Source organism: Littorina saxatilis, linkage group LG6 (genome assembly GCF_037325665.1).
Source record: "Littorina saxatilis isolate snail1 linkage group LG6, US_GU_Lsax_2.0, whole genome shotgun sequence".
Classification (NCBI taxonomy): Eukaryota; Metazoa; Mollusca; class Gastropoda; order Littorinimorpha; family Littorinidae; genus Littorina; species Littorina saxatilis.
In genome coordinates, this window is record NC_090250.1 from 12606087 (window position 1) to 12631354 (window position 25268).

The following is a 25268-nucleotide window of genomic DNA, read 5'->3' on the forward strand; positions in this document are numbered from 1 at the left end:
CTACCGGTCGCTACTTCACTTTTTGTGATTGCAAAATTTCCTTTCATTTGGATTCCTTCTTTTTAGTTCCAGTTCTTTTGTTCTTACTGTGGTATAGTTTCATATTAAAAACAGATTTTTCTTCCCACAAGAGAATGTTCCAGTGGTTGTGTGTTATGGGTTGCAATTTGCCAGTATCTTGTGACTTTACTATTCTTAGTTTTCACTTCAGTCTCACATACATGTATGCGCATATGCACACTCACACACAGACAAAAGCACACATCCAATAAAAGTCAAACAGGGTTAAGAAAAAAGGCAGAGGAAGTATAACACCATTCTTAATTGCAATCCAGAGATAGTTAATGATCCAATATAAGATGCAGTCAAGTGACAGTAAAAATTCTTAAATAATGTTGGCAAAGGTGAACAGCTGGTACTGAAATACATGGCAGCAGTCCATTGCAACCCGCACATGTCATGAAGTACATGATTCCAACAGGTGATCAGTTGACATTGTTAATCTATAATGATTTAAGAGCAAACGTTAAAAATGTACTGTTACAATACATTTGTACAATTCACATGAGTTAAGAGCAACCTTTAAAAATGTACAGTTACACAATACATTTGTATAAGAACAGTTACCTGAGATTTGTTCTTTTGCCCTTATGTAGTATACAACCACCAATGCAGCCACCACGGTTATTTTAAGCTGAACTGACTTTTGTGCTTGACAGGGAGAAAATGGTTTTCTCAGATATAACTGTTTGCAGTCCCACCATGCCAGGGCAGAACTGTATGGTGGAGAGGTTACAACCTCATGACTGACATCAATGTTGCTTTGCCATGTTGTATTCTCAGAAGTGCAAAAACATTCCTTAGTACATTTAACATAATGAAAACAAGACATGGCAAAATCCATCTGTCTAAAATGTAGGTACAAAAATGTGTCAATGGGACACCTTAACTGTAACGGCTCAACATGCACATACACACAGCACACTTCAACCTGTATGTCGAGTCAACTGTTACAGGTACATTTCTTCCTGTGAAAACAGTTGAGCTCACCATCTGAGATCTGGCTTTTACATGAGATAAAGAACATATCCCTCCAATAGACGAATTCCGGAAATTACTCTGTCGAGTTTGTATGGGTTGTGATAGAGTGATTACCCTTGCTTTACTCAAACATCACGTGGTTTCTGTATACGTGTTTGAGACACACCCTCTCGCTCATGATGTGTGTAACGTCACGTTTCACAAAAGGGAAGAAACTGACGTTACGTATGCATGCAGGGTATCAACTATCAGAATAACACTTTTCCCAAGAGCAACACATAATGTTCTCTTCTCTTTCCTTGCTTGTTTACCGCCCAGTCCACCACGAAGGGTGATATCAGGGCAGCACAGGCTTCATGTCTCACCCAGTCACATTATTCTGACACCGGACCAACCAGTCCTAGCACTAACCCCATAATGCCAAACGCCAGGCGGAGCAGCCACTAGATTGCCAATTCTAAAGTCTTAGGTATGACCCGGCCGGGGTTCGAACCCACGACCTCCTGCTCACTGGGCGGACGCCTTACCACCAGGCCACCGTGTTGCGGTCCATCCCATGTAAAAGCCTGACCAGATCTGAGATGGTGCAATTCATTATTTACACAGGAAGAACTGTGCCTTCAATGCCAGTCCAGTTTTCATGGTGTCTGTTTTGTGACTTGCCCACCAGCAGTCTTTTCTTGCTGAAGGTAAATCTGACATGTTTTGACGAGGATCAAAACTGCTGTCATGCAAGCATTACATCTGTAATCTAAGAAAAAGGTATAAACATAACTACACACCATCAATTCTGACATGAAATAAATCTGAGACAGTGATATGTTGTAAAATTATAAACCCTATTTTTTAGAATAGGTCAAATGAACCAAAAATACATGTAAATCTACATACATGCACAATAATTATAGATCAAAAATGATTTTTAAAAACAATCTGGAATTCATTAAGGCATTGTAACTGGAGTTTAAATCTACAGTGGCACTTGGATTTTTCATGCAATTGAAATTAACAATACATTCTATGATTTGTTAATCAACAAATTCACGATTGTCTTGCACACCATCCTCAAACAAAATATACTGGTATTAAAAATACCTCTCTTCAAAACTAGCATGATTTTACACATTTTGCTAAAGCAAATGTGATGGAATAAGTTTAAACTTTGAAGATGAACTTCGCTGAGCCATTATCACTTGTTATTTTGATGACTTCACCTGTTAACACAAAATACTAAAGAAGACGAACAATACAAGACTGACAAATCAGACCATGAACAAACATAACCCAAAAAACCATTTCTATTATTTTCCCATCTCGTTAAAATGAATTACATGCATACATGGCATATACATTTTATCCTGAAACAGACATGTACTCATTGAGCTTCCTGTGAAGTCATGTCTTTTCAATTTTCTGGTGGAATATTATCACAACTGGCAAAATCACAGTACAACATGATGACAGAGTGGAGTGGGTGCAATGACAACAGTCAAGTTACTGGATACAAACACATGCATGCACAGACTACACGCTCACTCTCTCTCAGCAAGGGCTGGTTTAAAAAAAAGCTTGTTTGTAATACTTATGTCACAACCCTTGTAAAATAAAATAAAACTTGATTTGATTTGAGTTCGATCTGAAATGTAAATAACATTTGCTCCACAGTCCAAAGCAGCTAAAACCTGTTCTTTTTCTTTCAAGTTCATAGGCTGCAACTCCCACATACACTCGTGTTTTGCATGAATGGGTTTGTATACATGTATATAGCATGACTTCCTTTCTTTGTCTCTTATTGTAGTGAGAAAATATCCAGCGATATTTCTCCGTAGGCCTAAAGTTCGGCCTTGACCTAGGCAAAATAACTTGCGCAGCCGCAGTGACAAGTAAATGGAAAACTTGAACGAAATTTGCAGCTGCAGCATGTGGATAGCACCCGCACAACGTTATCACTTAACGTTTATTTCGTGCGTGGTGTTCTTCTTCTTCTTCAGCGTTCCAGCGTAGTGTTAAAATTGCGCCTTGCCAAGACTGACACAAAATATAGTTCTACAAGTTCTACAAGTTCTCCTTACTTTGGTCATGCCATATATACGTTACAGCTCCGAATCATCCATGGTATCGCGTGGTATTTTGTCTCCACCGGGTGAATGAATATAATGAAGTCACTCTCGGCAGAGCCTCGAGTGACGTCATCATATTCATTGACCCAGTCTCGACAAAATACCACGCGATATCATGGATGGACGGAGCTGTAACTTTTACATATGACCCTTTTTCTTCCAAATCTAGGCAGCCATAATCCGTATTGGGGGAGATGAGCGCTGGGTGTTTTTGTGTGTCTATAACCCACCAAATTGCAACACGAATTGCACGATTTTTGTGTGTGCAGACTTGTGCTTGTGTGTACACAAGGAGGGGGATCAGGCACTAGCAGGTCTGCACATAACTTGACCTGGGAGATGGAAAATTAAATCTTCACCCTTAACCCATCAGATTGAGGTTGGGATTCAAACCCCAAAACAAGCTTCCGTAATGAATAATGAAGGCTGACATCTTTAACTACTACCAGTGATTTCTTAATTTAAACTTTCTGCTTATCAGAAGTTTACATTTTAGCTGCTACATTCCCTTTATGGTATTCGTTGATATGAAGTCTTGAATTACATGGTCATTTTTTTAGTATTAACTATTTTATCACTGAAATCATGTCCAGCCTTTAGTCAAGTCTTTATACAATTGCAAGAACCCCTTTACAAGAAGACAGCTGTACAAGGAAAACACTAGTTAGTTTACAGGGAAGGTAAGAACTGAGCCATAATGGGCGTGGTATCTCTGGCTCCAAGTGAAATGTAAATAATTCACCATTGTCAAATTTGTAAAAACAACTTTAAATTAGCTGTGGAAATAATCTGAACTTGCAGCAATCTTTACATTGTTTTCCATGGTTTGTACAACACACATTTTTTAATCTGTAACGTCTGCAGTGAACAATCTTTTCAGCAAATGAATACGAGTACAACTGGAGAATCTTACTGGCCCGGTAATGCTGTTCTGGATAATGTGTTTCCTTGCAAGGTCACAGGGTTATTTTCGTAATAGTGAAGATATCAAAGGTTATTCGAAATGTTGACAGGTATCCATCAAATCATTCAGGTAGCTTTACACAGTAGAGTAGTGGGAATTTCTGTGTGTAAAACTTTAGTTATCAGACCACTGTGACGCGGCAGCAATGCTTTGGTCTGATTCAGGGTTGTGAAACTGTAGCAACCACCTCACTATTACAACAGTACATGTGCTGACTATGTCAAAGTCTTTGACGCCACCCAGAAATGAGCATTCTTATCACAGCATTTCACTTGTTATCACACATGATTTCATTTGAGTTTATACCATAGTTCACCCTACACATCTACAGTATGCTATAAAGGACGCGGCTCATGCAAGGAAGCCACCGCCGGTGTTAGAGGTGGATCGTGGCGTATGTCTGGCCGCGGGGCCCAGTCCGACAGACCAGCGTGTGGGTTAGCTACTCGGTGAACAAGTCGTCGAGAGAAGTGATAGGGCTGTGTTCTTTCCAGCTGAGACAGTATCATGATTACTTGCCTGAAAATGAAGAAAATCAAACATTAGAATGATAGTTCTCAGAAACAAAGGGATGTAAGCACTCTAAAGGCACACAAGGTCATATGCATTTAGAGCACTTGCATCTGCCTCGTTTGACTAAGATTTGCAGTCAATTTAAAAGTGCGGCTAAAATAATCAGCACTTTCATTACTTTACTAGTACATGTATTTTCAATGTTGAAGAAGGTATGTGTTGGCTATTCATTACATTACATGATACCCATTGAAGGCATGCTGTGACTGTGTGTGTGTGTGTGTGTGTTTATCAAAGCTGACAATCTTTTGTGGGAGCAGCTGCAACAGGAATGAAAGAGTCTTGAGTCTGCATGCTTTATGTTGGAAATAATGCTCTTCTGGGACACAAACAGGGTTGACAGTGACACCTTCACGACCCCTCACCTCTCAGCACCCTGGTCAGTGTCTGTTACCTTCGTTTCTAACATGCTTTCCCTTATTTCCCTTAGTCCTTCAACAATGGTTCAGGTGATGCAAACGTTGGAACGAAGTGTTTGGGGACTGTAGGACAGCCGTTACCTGTGCAGCGGGGGAACAGCATCCCTGGTGACCAGAGAGCCGCGCGTGCTGACAATGTTGGAGCTCTCGGTGCACTCACAACACACGTGGACAGCTTGGTGCGGCAGGCGGTTCTCCACAACAAAGATCCCTCCCGCCCAGCTCGTCATCAGGGAGAAGGCTGTGATGCCTTGCCGGATCTGAAATCATGTCCAGCCTTCATTTTGATCCTTTGGAAAAGAACTCTCAGCTCTTTTGTGCATGACTCATTGTTAGCATGGGGGGACCGTGTGCAGTCAGTAGTTGATATGCCTAAGAACCTTTATCTATGGTAATGAGCTACTTTTCAAAATAAATACATCAAATGCCTTGAAAACGACAAGATTATTTTCTATATCTCATTTATTAAAGGGAAAATTATAACATTGTTGCAACAAACAGAAAACGCAGGAAATTAATCAAAATGAATATACACCCCCGTGTAAGTATGTCATTTTTGTTCCCGGAAGGTGCTGTATGAGGGAAAGTTGGGTCAAGTATTCATTAAAACCCAGCTAGGCCTCTAATACCGCATGGTAATTCAGCATGTTATTCTAACACCATACCTCCTCCCGCTTGCCTTTGCTGACTCCCAGCTGAACGATGGAGTCGGCCAGGATGTTGTCATAGTGACGGTTGCGGAAGGTGCTGATCTCCTCCATCAACAGGGGCTTGGAGCTGTGCACAGACATGACGTAGTGGTGCACTGGAGGCTTGGCGTCTGGCACTGTAACACACAACACAGACATGACAAAGTGGTGCACTGTAACAGACATGACAAAGTGGTGCACTGTAACACACAACACAGACATGACAAAGTGGTGCACTGATACACACAACACAGACATGACAAAGTGGTGCACTGTAATACACAACACAGACATGACAAAGTGGTGCACTGTAACACACAACACAGACATGACAAAGTGGTGCACTGTAACACAACACAGACATGACAAAGTGGTGCACTGTAACACACAACACAGACATGACAAAGTAGTGCGCTGTAACACACAACACAGACATGACAAAGTGCTGCACTGTAATACACAACACAGACATGACAAAGTGGTGCACTGTAACACACAACACAGACATGACAAAGTGGTGCACTGATACACACAACACAGACATGACAAAGTGGTGCACTGTAATACACAACACAGACATGACAAAGTGGTGCACTGTAACACACAACACAAACATGACGTAGTGGTGCACTGTAACACACAACACAGACATTAAAAAATGGTGCACTGTAACACAACACAGACATGACGCAGTGGTGCACCGGAGGCTCGGCGTCTGGCACTGTAATACACAACACAGACATGACAAAGTGGTGCACTGTAACACACAACACAGACATGACATAGTGGTGCACCTGAGGCTTGGCGTCTGGCACTTTAACGCACAACACATGTGAAAATCCAGGAACAAAACATTGGATCGTTTTACATTTAGTCAAGTTTTGACTAAATGTTTTCAGAGACTGGGAATAGACGAAATCAAAAAATAACTGAGTTGGGTTTGTATGGGTTGTGGAAGAGTGACCTATTTTTGCAAAACCTCCTACAAACATTGGAGGGGAAACATGCACGTGTTTCCGACACACCCCTCGCTAGTGATTGGCCCCTCCAATGTTTGTACAAGGTTTCCGACACACCCCTCGCTAGATTGGCCCCTCCAATGTTTGTACAAGGTTTTGACACACCCCTCGCTAGATTGGCCCCTCCAATGTTTGTACAAGGTTTTGACACACCCCTCGCTAGATTGGCCCCTCCAATGTTTGTACAAGATTTTGACACACCCCTCGCTAGATTGGTCCCTCCAATGTTTGTACAAGGTTTCCGACACACCCCTCGCTAGATTGGCCCCTCCAATGTTTGTACAAGGTTTTGACACACCCCTCGCTAGATTGGCCCCTCCAATGTTTGTACAAGGTTTTGACACACCCCTCGCTAGATTGGCCCCTCCAATGTTTGTACAAGGTTTTGACACACCCCTCGCTAGATTGGCCCCTCCAATGTTTGTACAAGGTTTTGACACACCCCTCGCTAGATTGGCCCCTCCAATGTTTGTACAAGGTTTTGACACACCCCTCGCTAGATTGGCCCCTCCAATGTTTGTACAAGGTTTTGACACACCCCTCGCTAGATTGGCCCCTCCAATGTTTGTACAAGGTTTTGACACACCCCTCGCTAGATTGGCCCCTCCAATGTTTGTACAAGGTTTTGACACACCCCTCGCTAGATTGGCCCCTCCAATGTTTGTACAAGGTTTTGACACACCCCTCGCTGGATTGGCCCCTCCAATGTTTGTACAAGGTTTTGACACACCCCTCGCTGGATTGGCCCCTCCAATGATTGTACAAGGTTTTGACACACCCCTCGCTAGATTGGCCCCTCCAATGTTTGTACAAGGTTTTGACACACCCCTCGCTAGATTGGCCCCTCCAATGTTTGTACAAGGTTTTGACACACCCCTCGCTAGATTGGCCCCTCCAATGTTTGGACAAGGTTTTGACACACCCCTCGCTAGATTGGCCCCTCCAATGTTTGTACAAGGTTTTGACACACCCCTCGCTAGATTGGCCCCTCCAATGTTTGTACAAGGTTTTGACACACCCCTCGCTAGATTGGCCCCTCCAATGTTTGTACAAGGTTTTGACACACCCCTCGCTAGATTGGCCCCTCCAATGTTTGTACAAGGTTTTGACACACCCCTCGCTAGATTGGCCCCTCAATGTTTTTACAAGGTTTTGACACACTCCTCGCTAGATTGGCCCCTCCAATGTTTGTACAAGGTTTTGACACACCCCTCGCTAGATTGGCCCCTCCAATGTTTGTACAAGGTTTTGACACACCCCTCGCTAGATTGGCCCCTCCAATGTTCGTACAAGGTTTTGACACACCCCTCGCTAGATTGGCCCCTCCAATGTTCGTACAAGGTTTTGACACACCCCTCGCTAGATTGGCCCCTCCAATGTTCGTACAAGGTTTTGACACACCCCTCGCTAGATTGGCCCCTCCAATGTTTGTACAAGGTTTTGACACACCCCTCGCTAGATTGGCCCCTCCAATGTTCGTACAAGGTTTTGACACACCCCTCGCTAGATTGGCCCCTCCAATGTTTGTACAAGGTTTTGACACACCCCTCGCTAGATTGGCCCCTCCAATGTTTGTACAAGGTTTTGACACACCCCTCGCTAGATTGGCCCCTCCAATGTTTGTACAAGGTTTTGACACACCCCTTGCTAGATTGGCCCCTCCTATGTTTGTACAATGTTTTGACACACCCCTCGCTAAATTGGCCCCTCCAAAGTTTGTACAAGGTTTTGACACACCCCTCGCTAGATTGGCCCCTCCAATGTTTGTACAAGGTTTTGACACACCCCTCGCTAGATTGGCCCCTCCAATGTTTGTACAAGGTTTTGACACACCCCTCGCTAGATTGGCCCCTCCAATGTTTGTACAAAGTTTTGACACACCCCTCGCTAGATTGGCCCCTCCAAAGTTTGTAGAAGGTTTTGACACACCCCTCGCTAGATTGGCCCCTCCAATGTTTGTACAAGGTTTTGACACACCCCTCGCTAAATTGGCCCCTCCAATGTTTGTACAAGGTTTTGACACACCCCTCGCTAGATTGGCCCCTTCAATGTTTGTACAAGGTTTTGACACACCCCTCGCTAGATTGGCCCCTCCAATGTTTGTACAAGGTTTTGACACACCCCTCGCTAGATTGGCCCCTCCAATGTTTGTACAAGGTTTTGACACACCCCTCGCTAGATTGGCCCCTCCAATGTTTGTACAAGGTTTTGACACACCCCTCGCTAGATTGGCCCCTCCAATGTTTGTACAAGGTTTTGACACACCCCTCGCTAGATTGGCCCCTCCAATGTTTGTTGGAGGTTTTGCACCAAAAGGTCAGTGTTCCACAACCCATATAAACCCAACAGTTATTTCCGAAAATGGTCTGTTGAGAGGGAGGTGAGGGTGTGTGCATGCAGAGCAATTGACAGAAAAGTATTGGACAAATGTGTATTGAAACTTTACATGTGAATTCTTCCAGATGATATCCGAACACATTGCGTTTTTTCTCATTTTTTCAACTTTTGCTGTTGATGATGTCATAAATTGAGGACGCACTGTGGCCACAAGATTTTTGAATCAAATTTATTGAAATTTTGGTCAAACATTCGTTATTACAGCAGACTTCCACTAACTCGCGGTCTTTGGGGTCCAAAGATTTTTGATCGCGATATATCCGATTCGCGATGCAGTTTGGGGGTCCAATTAAAGGGAAGAAACCGCGTTCTCTTCTGAGTCAGAGAAAAACGCGGTTATTTCCCTTGTTGGTCACAAAAAGCCTGTGAGCGTCACCTTGGCGTGTGTGCGTTTGCTGTGTGAGTGCATGTGTGTGTGTGCGTGTATGTGTGTACGTGTGTGTATGTGTGTGCACGCACGCCTGGCATGTGGTTGTGCTACAATGTTCATGTGTATGTGTTACTGCGTTTCTCGCAAGTGTGACGCTTCTGTTGGCAACTAAGTTCTCAAAAGATTAACTGCGATGACACGTTTTCTTTTATCAGCAGATGACGATTTCTTTTCTTTTTTCTCCGACTCATACGTTGTCACAAACTTACTAGTTAATCAGACACAGACAGACACAGACGTACACTGTACGCGTATAGCGACTCACTGCTGCACACACACACACTAACTGACAATGAACAGAACGCTGAAGCACTTCATGGCGCCTGTAGAAAATCCGGGGCATCCAGCTGAAATCGCGATTAGCGGGACTCGAGTGTTAAATTGCATGCCTGACTAGATTGCAGAAGACTGAAGCACAGTTTAAGCACTTGATTGGCGCCTGTGGCCACCCGGACCGTCTAGCAGAGATCGCAATTAGCTGGACTCGAGTGTTCAACTGCACGCCTGACTGGCCATACTGACTGGTCAGACACTTAACCTCTATAGGCACGTGGCCAATTTGACGATACCGATCGTGGCATGAAAGTTCTTGACTGAGTGGAGCACGTGCGCGTGAAAGGTTTGTTTTTCTTTTGTTCGCAGGTCTCGATCAACCTGTAATGTACACAACCTGAAAACACACACACACGTAGAACACTATTTGGAGAGACTGAGGGAGAGAAAGAGAGAGAGGCTGATAAGATGAAATGACAATTTACTGCATGATGAAAGGCCATCGGACCCAGAGAGAGATAGCGTGGTTATGATAGAACATTTTTTTCATGATCTGTACTATTTTTTGGCCTTTACGTGACTAATTTTGTAATTTTTTTTTTAAAAGGTCGGTCCTGTTTTTTTCGGGGTCCAAAAGGTCTCCGCGATATAGCCGAATTCGCGATTTAGTGGACCACGAGTTAGTGGAAGTCTGCTGTACAACCATACCACATTTTTACCTTTTCATAAAAACACAAAGCAGTACAGTTTAAACTGTGCTCATTCTTTCACAGATAAGAAAATCCTTCCAATAAATGATTTAGTAAGCAGCCCACCAGACAAACACTACTTCATGCTGAACACTTTCATATGGTGTAATACAAATTTGTTTAAACTGAAGCCACGTACTGATGTTCCAGTGGTTGAAAGCCAGAGGGATGACGACGTACTCTCCAGGTTCCAGCATGACGTTGCAGCCCACAAAGCAGCGCAACTGGCGCGGACTGTGGGTGATGAGCTTGCCCACCGCCACATGGGCGTTGTTCACCTCACGCAGCACCAGGATGCACAGGTCCAGCGGAGACTTCCCGCTCGACTCGACTCCCCTGAAACATGACAGCCTCTGGGTCTGAGGTATTAGGTACAGTAGAACCCCCTTCTTAACACCCCCAGTTCAAGACTTTCCACTCGACCCCACTCCCCTGAAACATGACAGCCTCTGGATCTGAGGTTTTAGGTACAGTAGAACCCCCTTCTTAACACCCCCAGTTCAAGACTTCTCACTCGACGCCACTCCCCTGAAACATGACAGCCTCTGGATCTGAGGTATTAGGTACAGTAGAACCCCCTTCTTAACACCCCCAGTTCAAGACTTCCCACTCGATCCCACTCCCCTGAAACATGACAGCCTCTGGATCTGAGGTATTAGGTGCAGTAGAACCCCCTTCTTAACACCCCCCAAAACTTAAAAACTTGTCACACACACACACACACACACACACACACACACACACACACACACACACACACACACACACACACACACTCTCTCTCTCTCTCTCTGTCTCTCTGCTCCCTTTCTGTGCCTTTGAAAGCCATGAGTGAGGCCAGGCTGAGCTTACCGAAGGCCTTCCTGGAAGAGGCCGAGCTCCACCTCTGTGGTGCTGAAGACAGTCAGCTTCATGATCTTCATAGAGTCCTTGGCGTTGGAGGGAAACACACCTTGCACGCGTGACTCGTGGTCATCCGGGCGAATCTTGCACACATCCACGCTATCGAAGTATCTGAAAGTCAACAAAGACATTGTTCAAAACACTTCAAAGTAGAAAAGAAGAATTCTGAACTGAAAACCAATGTCTGCAACCGTGAAATAAAAATGTGTGGGGTAACCTAAATCCACTTGATGACAGAACACCATGACCTATTGAGGATTCAGGGTGGTTTCTAGGAAAACAACATTTTGGTTGCAAAGTGAATAACATGAATACACTGCACCCCTTCTAGTTTACAGATGAAAAGAAGCAGTAGGTGGAATAAAACTGTTTCTACTCCTTGGGGTCATTGTGACCTTACAGATCTAAACATGTTGTTGCCAGGACAGGCGGTGAAAAGTGTACCTACTTGAGAAGATCTGTGAAGGACATCCAGAAGATTCCCTGCTTGTCACTGACAGCCATCAGCTGTTGCCGGGCAGCAGGAGTCATGCTCTTCCACTTGCCCGAACCATCGCTCCAGTCGCCTTTCCAAGAAAACCGACCCCATGGGTTTCGTAGTCGTACAAGCCTGTTCACACACAAATTATTTATTACACCATAATCAATCAATCAATCAATCAATATGAGGCTTATATCACGCGTATTCCGTGGGTACAGTTCTAAGCGCAGGGATTTTTTTATATTTTTTAAATTTTTTATGCAATTTATATCGCGCACATATTCAAGGCGCAGGGATTTAGTTATGCCGTGTGAGATGGAATTTTTTTACACAATACATCACGCATTCACATCGGCCAGCAGATCGCAGCCATTTCGGCGCATATCCTACTTTTCACGGCCTATTATTCCAAGTCACACGGGTATTTTGAAACCATAAGCCTCAACTGCTTTTCCATACTTGTCAAAAGAATGCTCACGTGGTTATAGTATTATAGCAGTCTATCAGTCTGGGACATAAGCAAGCACCTAGGGCATTGACAACGTAAGAGAAAGAGGGTTTGTGATAGGAAGAACATGTTCACACCAGACCAAGGCCATCACCATGATTTGAACAGAACAGCTTTCGGCATTTGCAATATATTTTAAGAGTCAAACACAATAAATAAATACGGTTCTTCGTGTTTTAGAGCAAACAAACAAACCCACATTTCTTTGTTTACTGTCAAAAATGATACAAGAAATTAATCAAAGTAGATTCACTTACAATGCTTTTTAGTCATCAAGTCATTATGCCAGTCTTTCACTTCAAGTAAAATAAGAGGTAAAGTGCCTTCTGAAGCCAGAGATCATAGAGAACAACTGAGTAGGACGGTACTGAAGTGTACAGCTTGCTTATCCAGCAGGTAATAACACAAACAGCCCATACCTTTACGAGAAATTAAGCTTGCCTGCTTTGAATACTACTAGTTCACTAAATCTTTAAGTGTAAAAAATACACACTACCAATGTCTTCTGCAGAACAACAGATAATGAGTAAACACAAACTTAAGCCATATCTTTCTCTGCCATCTTGTATGGCTGATTAACTTCACACTGCCAGCCATTCAGAAAGTTGAGATTGGATAATGATTACACTATGTTGTTTTCATATTTCAAAACTTATGTCCTGTCTCTTTTTACATGTTCTACTCAATGGAGACTTAACACTTGAAACGGTTGACTCTGAATCTCTGTGTTGTCGAAATCTTTTGTGAAAGTGGTCAGTGCACATCCAAACAGCACAAGCAACGTGCATCACAAGACAGCCATTGCCATGCCAACAATCAACATCACTCACTTGTTCCCTTCAACATCCTGCACATCTAAGATGGAGTAAGCATGTCGTGATCGCAGCCCCAGCTTTTCAAAGTGAGTTTCATCAGTCTTCATATTTCCCCCTCCACATGATGCACCCATCAGAAATCTGAAATGACAAAACAATTCTTTAATAATATATTCCTTTCCTCTTTCCCAAAGAGAAAAATCCAATTATCTCAATACAACAACTATAGTTACATGCTATAAATATCAGTTCAATGCTTGCATGGGGTCTGTAAACCTTTTTACCTCTTATGGAATAAAACCATTAAGGTAAGATTGTTAATGGCTTGTTTGTGCGTGGATTTGCTGAAAAAGATTACCGTGCACAGTCAACACTGCCAAGCATCACAGTGTCAGCTTCAAAGGATGGTACAATTTCCTCAGAGATGCTGTGGAATAGGGTCAGCTTTCTTAAGTAATTATCTGCATCCACATAACAGCAATTAACTGTGACAAAACTGCCGGTGGAGGTGAAAAGCATGTTGTATTAAAAGTCTCCCCTCCTCCCCCCCCCCAACCCCCAAATCCAAACTATAAAGCATTGTAAGTGAAAGTGTTAATGCCTGTGACAAAGTACTCACTTCATATCTCGACAACTGAGGAGTTTTGCCCAGATGAGGTCAGGATCCACCTTCCGGCCTTTGGCTTCATCAGCTGGATATCACAACAAGTTAACACACAGTGTCATTCACTACTTCACACAGTAAAATGCACATTCTGAAATGAAAACTTGTTCAATGCAAACATTACCAGCAGGACTAACCAGTTGATGATTTCTTATCTGGTATATTTTTTACATAAAGTAGCACAATTTTACCGTTGACACAAACACTGAAATGAGGAGTCCAACATTCTGCCCACAAATGAGAAGCACAAATTGTTACTCTAATAACACTAAGCAGAAGTCTATTATACTAGGAGTACTTCACTACTATTACCAGCAGTCGACATGCGATGATACATATGCCCTTTGACCTTTCCTTGGGGATATCCCGTACTAAAAATAGAATACGGGATTGTGGGAAAGCTGTTCAAGGGCACTCACGCACTATATTCCATTTTCAATACATGACTCAAACCCTTTGGGATAAATAAAAAATATAAGAATATAGAGTTCAGAAAAGAAGAAAACAAAGTTGAACAATTGAGAAAACATGTTTTACAAAAGTCTTGCCATCTAGGTGACTCGAACTTGAGACCGCCGGCTTTGGAGGCGAATGTCTTACCACCCCGCCACAAGGCACACAAAATAAAGGCGTGAAAACTAAGACTTGAACTGCTAACATAACTTCCACGTGCCCGGGTCTCGAATCGAGCATTTGTTGACTCGTCGGTTTCCCCGTTCGTATTAATGTTTTGTACATTTTATTGATTTCATCATTACATGTAGTTACAGTGTTGCCTATAGGGCAATACATTTTCACCAAAGCCGATGTTACTAAAACAAACAAGAAGGGCAAAGCCCATACGACTCACATGCTTTACACATTTTTCCTACCAAAATACATGTGACCTTGACCCAAGGTCAAGGTCATCCAAGGTCATGCAACACAAAGCTGTTAATTCGAGACATAGGAAGTACAATGGTGCTTATTGGCTCTTTCTACCATGAGATATGGTCACTTTTAGTGGTTCACTACCTTATTTTGGTCACATTTCATAAGGGTCAAAGTGACCTTGACCTTCTTCTTCTTCTTCTTCTTAGTGATAGGTAGCCAACATCAGCATGGTGATGAATCTGCTACGCTTGGGTGATGGTGGTTCCGGTCTATTGCTTGGTCAGGGGTGAAGTTCAGGGGGGGGGGGGGAGGTTGGGGGTAGGGGGGGGGGGAGGGATGATGGGTCAGTGGAGAGTTGCCAGCCTGGCCTGAAAGGATGCCAGGGATGGCGCTGTGGCAGTTTCTACAGGCAGGCGGTTCCACTCTGGAATGGTGCGCGGGAAGAATGTTTTCTGCCTGTAGGCTGTCCTGGAGTGGGGGATTTCGTAGGACAGAGCGTGGGTCTGCCTGGTCGTGCACTTGGGTGGTCTTGGCTTTGGTGCGTGGTTACTCTTCACTGCGACAAGGTCGTGGTGGACTTTGTAGAAAGTTGTTAGTCTCGCTCGCCTCCGTCTGCTCTCAAGCGTAGGCCACTCAAGGTCTTCGAGCATGTTGTTGACGCTGGAGGTCTGGCGGAAGCGATGCGACACCCATCTGGCTGCTCTTCTTTGGACCTTTTCGAGAGAGGCACTGTCTTCAGCGGTGTGTGGGTCCCATACTGGGCTGGCATACTCTAGGATGGGTCGTACTAGTGCCTTGTATGCAGCCGCCTTGACCTTCTTGTTGCTGAGCTTGATGTTGCGTCTAGCAAAGCCAAGTGCTCTGTTCGCCTTGGTGGTGATGTTGGCGATGTGGGTGTTCCACTTCAGGTCTTTGGTCAGGGTGACGCCGAGGTACTTGGCCTGGGTCTCCTCCTGGAGTTTCTGGCCGTGGAGCTGGTACTCGTATGGTAGGGTGGTACGGCGTCGGGTCATGTGTACTGTGTTGCATTTGGCAGGATGGAATGCCATCTTCCACTTCTGTTCCCAGGACGCCAGTCTGTCGAGGTCTGTTTGGAGGTTTTCTTGGTCCGCTGTTGTCTTGACGTCAGCGTGGCACGCTGTGTCGTCGGCGAAAAGTCGCGCAGTCGAGGTCAGGTTTGACGGGAGATCGTTTATGTACAGCAGAAATAGCGTCGGTCCGAGCACGGACCCTTGAGGAACGCCACTTTCCACTGGAGCTAGCTCTGAGATGGCCCCGTTGACGACGACGGACTGCTTCCTGTTGGTGAGGAAATCCTCGACCCAGGCGTTAACTTTCCCACCTATGCCGTACTGACGGAGTTTGTGCACGAGTAGACTGTGGCTGACCTTGTCAAACGCGCGGGAGAAATCCAGCACTAGAAGGTCCACCTGGTGCCCTTGCTCAAGCGCGAACGAGGCCTCGTCGACAAGCCCTAGCAGCTGGGTCTCGCATGATCTTCCCCGTCGGAAGCCGTGTTGTTCAGGACAGAGTATTTGGTGTTGTTCGCAGTAGGTGAGGATGGCGCTCACAATGATGTGCTCTAGGAGCTTGCAGGGGATAGATGTGAGGGAGATTGGTCGATAGTTCTCCGGCCTGTAACGCTCCCCTTTCTTGAATACTGGCGTTACATGGGCTAGCTTCCAGTCTGCTGGTACCACTCCCGATTTGAGAGAGGCCTGGAACAATAGAGTTAGCGCCGGTGCAAGCTCCGTCGCTACCTCTTTCAGGACGCGGGGGCTGAGTTGGTCTGGCCCACTAGCTTTGTTGGGGTTCAGGTTACGTAGGAGTTTTTCAACGCCTGGGGCCGTGATGGTGATGTCTTCGAGGGGTGGTTGTTGTGGGCTGAGAGGGGGCATGGGGCAGCGGAGCTCAAAGTCTTCTACGTTGAGTTCTTCTTTGGTGCTGAAGGCAGATTCGAACTGGCGGTTTAGCAGCTCTGCTTTCTCTTTGTCATCTGTGATCAGTTTCCCAGACTCCTTGAGCGCAGAGATGCCAGAGTATTCGTTTTGCTTGGACTTGATGAATGTCCAGAATTTCTTGTTGGGATGTGGTTTGTCATCACAGTCCTCGGTGATGAGTCCTTCTACGTAGCGCCAGTATTCTTTCCTCAGCTGGCGCTGTATCTGGCTCTTTAGGGTCTTGAATACTGGTTTGAGATCAGCTCTTCCTGTCTTTTTCATTAGTTTGTGGATCCGATCACGTATCTTGATCTGTTTTAGGGTCTCGTGGCTGATCCAGGGGGGGGTTTTCTTGGGGCCCAGTGTCTTCAGGGGGATGAACTGGTCGATCTGTTCATTCAGCCCTGTTTTGAGGTCTGACCAGATGGTTTCAGGGTCGTCCAGGTGTCCCGAGTGGGCGTCGAGGATGGAGGTGGTGAGTTTTTGGGTGGCAGTGCGAAGGCTGTCCCAGTCAGCCTTGCCGTAGCAGCGAACTTGGCGCGCTTTCTGTCGGACCCGTGAGGGGTTTATCTGCAGTTCGGCATATACAATGTCATGATCTGAGATCCCAGGGACAATTTCGATGCGTGGGAAGATCATATTTGACCAAATGTGTCTCATGATGAAAGCATAACATGTGCCCCACATAATTTTTAAGTTTGAAACAGTTATCTTCCATAGTTCAGGGTCAAGGTCACTTCAAAATATGTATACAATCCAACTTTGAAGAGCTCCTGTGACCTTGACCTTGAAGCAAGGTAAACCAAACTGGTATCAAAAGATGGGGCTTACTTTGCCCTATATATCATATATAGGTGAGGTATTGAATCTCAAAAACTTCAGAGAAAATGTGAAAAATGTGAAAAATAGCTCTTTTTTAGGCAACATTTATGGCCCCTGCGACCTTGACCTTGAAGCAAGGTCAAGATGCTATGTATGTTTTTTGGGGCCTTGTCATCATACACCATCTTGCCAAATTTGGTACTGATAGACTGAATAGTGTCCAAGAAATATCCAACGTTAAAGTTTTCCGGACGGACGGACGTCCGGACGGACGGACGGACGACTCGGGTGAGTACATAGACTCACTTTTGCTTCGCATGTGAGTCAAAAATGAATGGGTAATTCTGGGGATATTGTCCCGCTGGAAGTAATTATGCAACTTTTTTTACTATTTTGATTCATTTCATCATCCAAAACATTTGGAATGAAGAAAATGAATCAAATACAAGAATTACGAGTTAAAAAAAAAAAAATGTGCCGTCGAAGGGGACGAACACCGGGACCCCAAAAGTTAGGGTCACCACTGAACCGGGCGCTTTACCAACTGATCTATTCTGTCACACTGTAAGTGAAGGAGATTTTAACTTCAAATACTACACTTGAGTTCTTGAGTCTCTCCATTCGTATTTGTGTACTGTTCTCTTTATCTCACTGTTCAAGGCAAGTTCAGTTAATAACTGACCCTATGCTCCCGGTCACTTCGTAAAAGTTTGGAAAGCAATATCAAGTAGCGATAATTTCAAGTGTGACCGACATTATTGCTACGAAGTGCATTGACCAATCGCCGAAAGGTGCTGACGTCATTGCATGAAAGGATTTCCCTACCCAAAATCCTCTATTCTCGATGACATACTAAGGAGTTAGTGCGGGAGAACGACGATCTATGGACGGTTTATCATATAAAGGGAAGCAAGCGGTTAAAAACGGGCGTCGATAGAGCCAATGAACAGTGATATCTACTTGTAGTATTTCATTTACTTGTGCGCTAAGTGAATAACGTGAGTCAATAATCATGTTCTAATGATGCATGTACATGAGCACTGAGCCATGTACTGCACCAGTGACACACAAGCATCAGTAACACGTACTTCAAATTAACCAGACTCGTGCCTTTCTCCAGCCTATCTCAGACTGTTCATCTTATTCCCCGTTGATTAAACAATGACCAGAGAAGAATCTCACGCTGCAGTGGAATGCTTTCACACGGAGCACCAGTCAGTGTTGCCAGTCCTTCAATACATTTTCCTGCCACCAAGGCCTCATAGGAACCGTGCAGTTTGGCCATAGCTTTCTCAATCAGTGGCACCCACAGCTGCTTGCGTCTTGCCTGGGGTCAAACAGACAGTACAAGGAAAATAATGCACTGAAAGCAACAAAGGAGACACCTGACTCAACCAAACAATCAGAAATAAACAAATCATAATGTATAACATGACGCAGCAACAGTTTAACCAACCCCTAAGCAACAGCATCTGTCTTTTCTTTTAGATTGTGTAAGATACAAAAATGAAATCTCACCCAGGAAAGAACTTTGGTCTTTCAAAGCTTATGTACATCAACAATGTATAAGAGGTAAAATTCAACGCAGATTCGGTACTTTCATGTTTACAGTTAAAAGAGGGATGCTTCGGAATAACAAGAAAGAGGCCATGTGGTTTTCACAGACAATTTTCTGATCTCATTTGAGGTTGCATGAACATTTGCAACACGAAAATTTCTCTAAAAAGGTGGGACAACATCTGTAAGGACAAGGAGATTGCAGCACATTATCAGAATCATGTTTTTCTTTCCTCACCTACATGTACACACACTAACACGTAAACTGTTACACCATGACTTTTAGTTCAAGACCCATTCTTGTGTAAAGTTGTATCCAAGCTGATCTTGTAAATGAGTGAAATCACATTCTTCCCATACGCTCACTGGCAAGAAACAACTATGTTATATCTTCCCATGTATGTTAACACAACAGGTGCTCTGCTTGTGGAAATGAAGCCAGCCAGCCTGTTCACCTGTGAAAAGATGAGGTGTCCATCAGCATCACAGGGGAGAAGATCGTCGATGAGCTCTGTGGTCCACCAGCCATCTTTACACAGTCGCACCTGGTACACCCCCTCCTCACAGTAATCTGGCGTCAGGATAATGTGCTCCACTAGACTGGGGATTTCCGCCAGCACCGCCAACGAGCTCAGGAACCTGCACAAACATTTTCGATACAGTGGAATCCCCCGTTTAATTAAGAGTAAGACCCCCCCAATTTACGACTACCCTCTTCTAAAGACCTTGATTTTTCAGATCTTCAATCATAAGTCTGTAAATTTACCTCCATTTTTAAGACTCCATCCTTTTCACACTTTTGACTGAATGTTTTAACATAGACTGGGAATGGAGACAAGGTTAGTGGTGTGTGTGTGTGTGTGTGTGTGTGTGTGTGTGTGTGTGTGTGTGTGTGTAGAGCAATTCCTGGAAAACTACTGGACCAATCTTCATAAAACTTTACACAAGAGTTCCTGCAAATGATTTCTCCAGACATTTTGTTTTGTTTTTGTTTGTTTGTTATAAATCATTAAATGTCTTTGATAACGTCATATCCGGCCTTTTTGTGAAAGTTGAGGCGGCACAGTCACACTCTCATTTTTAGATCAAATTGATTGAAATTTTGGTCAAGCAATCTTCGACAAAGCCCGGACTATTTACTCCTCCCATGACAAGCTACCTACAATGTAGGGACACTTTTGGCTGGTCTCAAGGGTGACCTCTCATCGCAGGTATGTACTCATTCATCCAGAACCAACCACCAAACCACCCAAACCAAATAAAACCTGTGTTTACCACCTGTTTGTGTTGGCCAAACTCTTATCACCACACCTTTTATTCTATAGCTTCTGAGAAAACAATAAAACAATGAGGCAAAGTAGAAGGTGGCAAAGCATAACATGTCGCGTAAGGCGAAAATACAATATTTAGTCAAGTAGCTGTCGAACTCACAGAATGAAACTGAACGCAACGCAACGCAGCAAGACCGTATACTCGTAGCATCGTCACTCCACCGCCCGTGGCAAAGGCATTGCACGTGGAATTGACAAGAAGAGCGGGGTATTCGTTGCGCTGAGAAGGATAGCACGCTTTTCTGTACCTCTCTTCGTTTTAACTTTCTGAGCGTGTTTTTAATCCAAACATATCATATAGATATTTTTGGAATCAGGAACCGACAAGGAATAAGATGAAAGTGTTTTTAAATTGATTTCGAAAAAAAAATTTTGATAATAATTTTTATATATTTAATTTTCAGAGCTTGTTTTTAATCCGAATATAACATATTTATATGTTTTTGGAATCAGCAAATGATGGAGAATAAGATAAACGTAAATTTGGATCGTTTTATAAATTTTTATTTTTTTTTACAATTTTCCGATTTTTAATGACCAAAGTCATTAATTAATTTTTAAGCCACCAAGCTGAAATGCAATACCGAACCCCGGGCTTCGTCGAAGAGTACTTGACAAAAATTTCTACCAATTTGGTTGAAAAATGAGGGCGTGACAGTGCCGCCTCAACTTTCACGAAAAGCCGGATATGACGTCATAAAAGACATTTATCAAAAAAATGAAAAAAACGTTCGGGGATTTCATACCCAGGAACTCTCATGTCAAATTTCATAAAGATCGGTCCAGTAGTTTAGTCTGAATCGCTCTACACACACACACACACACACACACACACACACACAGACACACACACGCACACACACACGCACATACACCACGACCCTCGTTTCGATTCCCCCTCGATGTTAAAATATTTAGTCAAAACTTGACTAAATATAAAAAGAGATGGCACAAATTGTTTTACAAGCCCACTTTCTCAGTTTCTGTCAGGCATATTGCTGAATTTTGGACTTCATTCCTCTTTTTTTTTTATCCTCTTATTGAACTTATACTTATAGTGTTGTTTTGCCTCTGGGCTTAAAATCTAATGAACATATTTTCTTCTGCTTATTTAACCTGTGCGCTGCCAGAAAATAACATACAAAGAAATACCTGTATTTACCTAAATTGACAACCCTTGATGTATATCTGAATACATCACACACACACATTGTGTGTTTGTTGTTTTTCTTTTTCTTTTGTTATTGTTTATTGAAAAGTTTGTTGCCTGTTTAAGCAAGTTACCCAGGATGTCCGCTGACAACATCCTACAAAGGGGTAAATAATTATGTTTCAATAATATATCTTTGTTGTTTCTTCATTTGAGAATATTTGTTGTCTGTTTCAGACCTTTTGCACTGTATGCTTTCTGTTGGCCAACATGCTTGTACATGTACGCATACGTATAAAAAGACCCATAGTGATAGAAGAAATGAAGGCATGCTCAAACCAACATTATGTTGGAGGTCAACTTTTGCATGTAAAATTGCCATATTAGGCTAGGTACAACTCAAAAGTTGGCGTCAAGATCTGTTACATTTGAAAGTACATATATATTGCTCTTTCAACTTCTTTTTAACTACACAAAAAGCCATTCAAGAGTCTGGCTAAACACACCAGCAATCTCCAAGTATCCCTTGCATGATGTCATCTGGCATTGGAGTGCGATAAACTGCCCATTGTTGTCTGCTCGGCCCTTCCCACGAAACAATCTCTTTTGGTCGCCGCCAAAAGACAGGCTGCGGAAACAATGGCTTGCTTGGCTCAATGAAGAGAGAGACTGGTGCAGGAGGGAAGGAGTCATCCACAAACGCTTCTTTGTGCTGAAACAAAGAGTAAGGATAAGGATAAGGATAAGATTTTATATACTCCTGTGAGGTTACCCTCATGGAAGTTCATGCTGCTTTCTCACTGGGGAAAGCTAGCTGCCATACAAAACGGCGCTATCCATTTTTTTCTCTTTTTCCTGCATGCGTGTATTGATGTTTCCAAGCCCTGAGACTTTCGCTGTCAACTTGGGTTCTTTATTGTGCGCATGCGTGCACACGGGGGTGTTCGGACACCGAGGAGAGTCTGCATAAAGTTGACTCAGGGAAATAAATCCCTTGCCGAAGATGAAAATCGAACCCACGCCAATAGCGACAACTGGTGTTTGAAGCCAGCATCACTACCGACTGAGCTATTTCCCCGCCAAAAGGACACAAAATGGTTCATAGACACTCGAAGAGCCAGTTCAAAAAGTGAACAACAAAAGATCTTGAAGATAAATGACGGTGATGTAAAAAAATAGAGATATTATATGAAAGACCAGTGACAGTAAAGAAACCGCCCACAAAGAACTGTTCACAGTTTATAGAACTTTAAATATCCTGCACATTAAAGGACATTTTCTTAACTGTTTCAACGACACACTTGTAAAAGTTATTTGTTTACAGACTACATCTATTTAAGTGAACTGAGCAGACCAGTTTGCCCATGCAGCCAGAGTTACATAATAACTTGTATCATTAATAAGGACTGATTACCTCTTTGCAAAAAGCCATGATAATGTCTCTTCTTTCCAAGGCTTCCCTTTCAAGTGCTTTTTGGATGTCTACCATCAAGAGACTCTCTTCGCGATGCAGCCCCCCTGGAGTTGGCGGTGAAAGGGATTGTGAACCAGGAACACTTGAAGCCAGTGGGCAATGAAGTGGTGTAAGGGGACGCAGACGCTGGTTGGATGAAACACCGTCCCTGAAAGCACCACACACGCGACACTTGTCGTCCTGCTTGTTGAAGAAGGTACAGTAGCTGCACCGCCAAGAGCCTGCTGGGAACTTGGAGGTGGATGCTGCCTTTGGCGTCCCTGACGCTTTCACACGAGGACTCTTGCACACGCGACACGACGGAAAATGAGCCCCATTAACAAGAGTGCACTGGGAGCAAGTCCACTCGCCCGACTTGCTGGATTTCCCTGCTCCACACATGGTACACAAGGCTGCTGTGTTAGGGTTTTGGAAAGTGCACTGACCACACGCCCAAACGGCCCCAGCTTCTCCTTGGGAAGATGGACCTGGAGGCAGTTGGCATGGAGATGACGGTACAGCCACAGGGGGTCTGTGAAAATACTTGACTGAGTCTTTTCCTATTTGAATTGGGCTGGTGGGCGTTCCCTGCCCGGCATTTCTGGGCTGTCCACAGGAATCGCACACAGTCTGCCAACCTGCGTTACACCTGAAGGTACAGTGCTGACACTTCCACTCAGCGTCATCTTCAACTGTGATGGGATGTTTCTTACTGGTCCCAGCCTTCTCTTTACATTTCTTCTTTGACAAGCTCAGACTGTCTGGAGGTGGACCACTGTCTGTTTGGTAATCATTTGACTTGCCAGTCTTTGTTGTTGGGCTTTTGCAATTGGACTGATGCGATGGACTGCGGTGTCCTTGTGCATCAATGTCTTCAGGGAGATCTGTTGGAATGTTGCTGAGTCGAGGAGCTTCACACAGATGGCAGCGTTGCCACTGGTCTTCATTCAGAACAGTGCATCGACGGCACTTCCAGGTCCCTGATGTTGAAGCAACATTGCTACCAACACTAGTCCTTGTTACTGTTTTATTTTCATCATTACTCTTCTCACTGATCTTGGAAGTTCTGCTTCCATTCTGTTGGGTGTTTGATCCATTGGTGCTGTCCTGAGACTGTGTTGTGGGCACTTTGCAGAGATGATCTGTGACTGGTGCGGAAGACGAAGAAGTTGGTTGTGCGGAGCCACAAGCAATGCACTCCAGGTCGGCATCAGCATTTTTCAATGTGCACTTGTTACAGGACCAGACGCTACTTTCTTCACAATCCATTGGCTCCGCCATCTGAAATGAAGTAATAAACAGTCAGCTTCCTATAAGTATAACTCTCTCCCCCACCTCAACCCCCATTTTCGGCATTTTGATTCACTTGAAAATGATCTTGATCTGACTCTCTTGTTTTAGCTGTATAATACGTATACAGCTTTGTGTTGTGATCTAGCGCGACATCCACCTGGCCATTTTGACACTGGATTGCTAGAGTAGATCTATCTACTGAAAATAAATAAAGGATTCAAGGTGAAGAGGATAAATAGGGAAGATCACCGGGCCAATGTAAAAATGACTTCGTAAATATGGGAATCAACTAAAATTGTTAGTTTGAGTTTGCACACCGTTACTCATACTATATCACTATATACATGTTCATTACTGAGGTTACTATCAAAATCTACAAACATACATTTCCAAACTCATATATTTACCATTTAGCTGAGTCAACAAGGTTACGATGTAAACAAGTACTGTCACCTGTCAGTCAAATTCCAGTGAGATAAAAATTGAGACACAAACTGCAAGTCGCGAGCAACGCCCTTCTTTTTTAATTATTGTTAAAGCCCCTTCCTTATCATAAGGAATTATGTTCACACAAATAGCTTGCCTGTGGACTACACCCTTGAATAGAATTTGAATACCATGGACTGTTGGCTGATTATAATTCCTTCAAGGTAATCTGGACTTTTAAATTGGTGCGGTCACTGAATCACCTGTTGTTACACGGAAACGGATTTCATCCTACTCACTTTAGTGTGCGTCAGAGATTGTCATAACACACCATGTGTGGCCATGTACTGCGCCTTTGTAACAGCTGATACAATTGGT

The 25268-nt window shown here is 43.7% G+C and overlaps 1 protein-coding gene across 2 annotated transcripts; it reads right to left on the bottom strand.

Annotated features, from left to right (window-relative positions):
- Nucleotides 1-304: 304 nt before the first annotated feature.
- LOC138968528 (calpain-15-like) lies at nt 305-25244 on the bottom strand. 2 transcript variants are annotated; one of them, XM_070341103.1, is made up of 13 exons: nt 25190-25244; nt 23133-24452; nt 22225-22430; nt 19693-19876; nt 18863-19007; nt 14001-14073; nt 13397-13522; nt 12026-12187; nt 11527-11688; nt 10814-11010; nt 5783-5943; nt 5199-5377; nt 305-4644 (listed from the first exon to the last, which is right to left on the bottom strand). In XM_070341103.1, exons 2-13 carry the CDS (start codon nt 24450-24452, stop codon nt 4461-4463), a joined length of 3099 nt encoding a protein of 1032 aa, XP_070197204.1. In that variant the 5' UTR covers nt 25190-25244; the 3' UTR covers nt 305-4460. The 2 variants fall into 2 exon arrangements, with proteins under 2 accessions (XP_070197204.1, XP_070197203.1); XM_070341102.1 differs by having other exon boundaries at nt 25082-25217.
- Nucleotides 25245-25268: the final 24 nt, after the last annotated feature.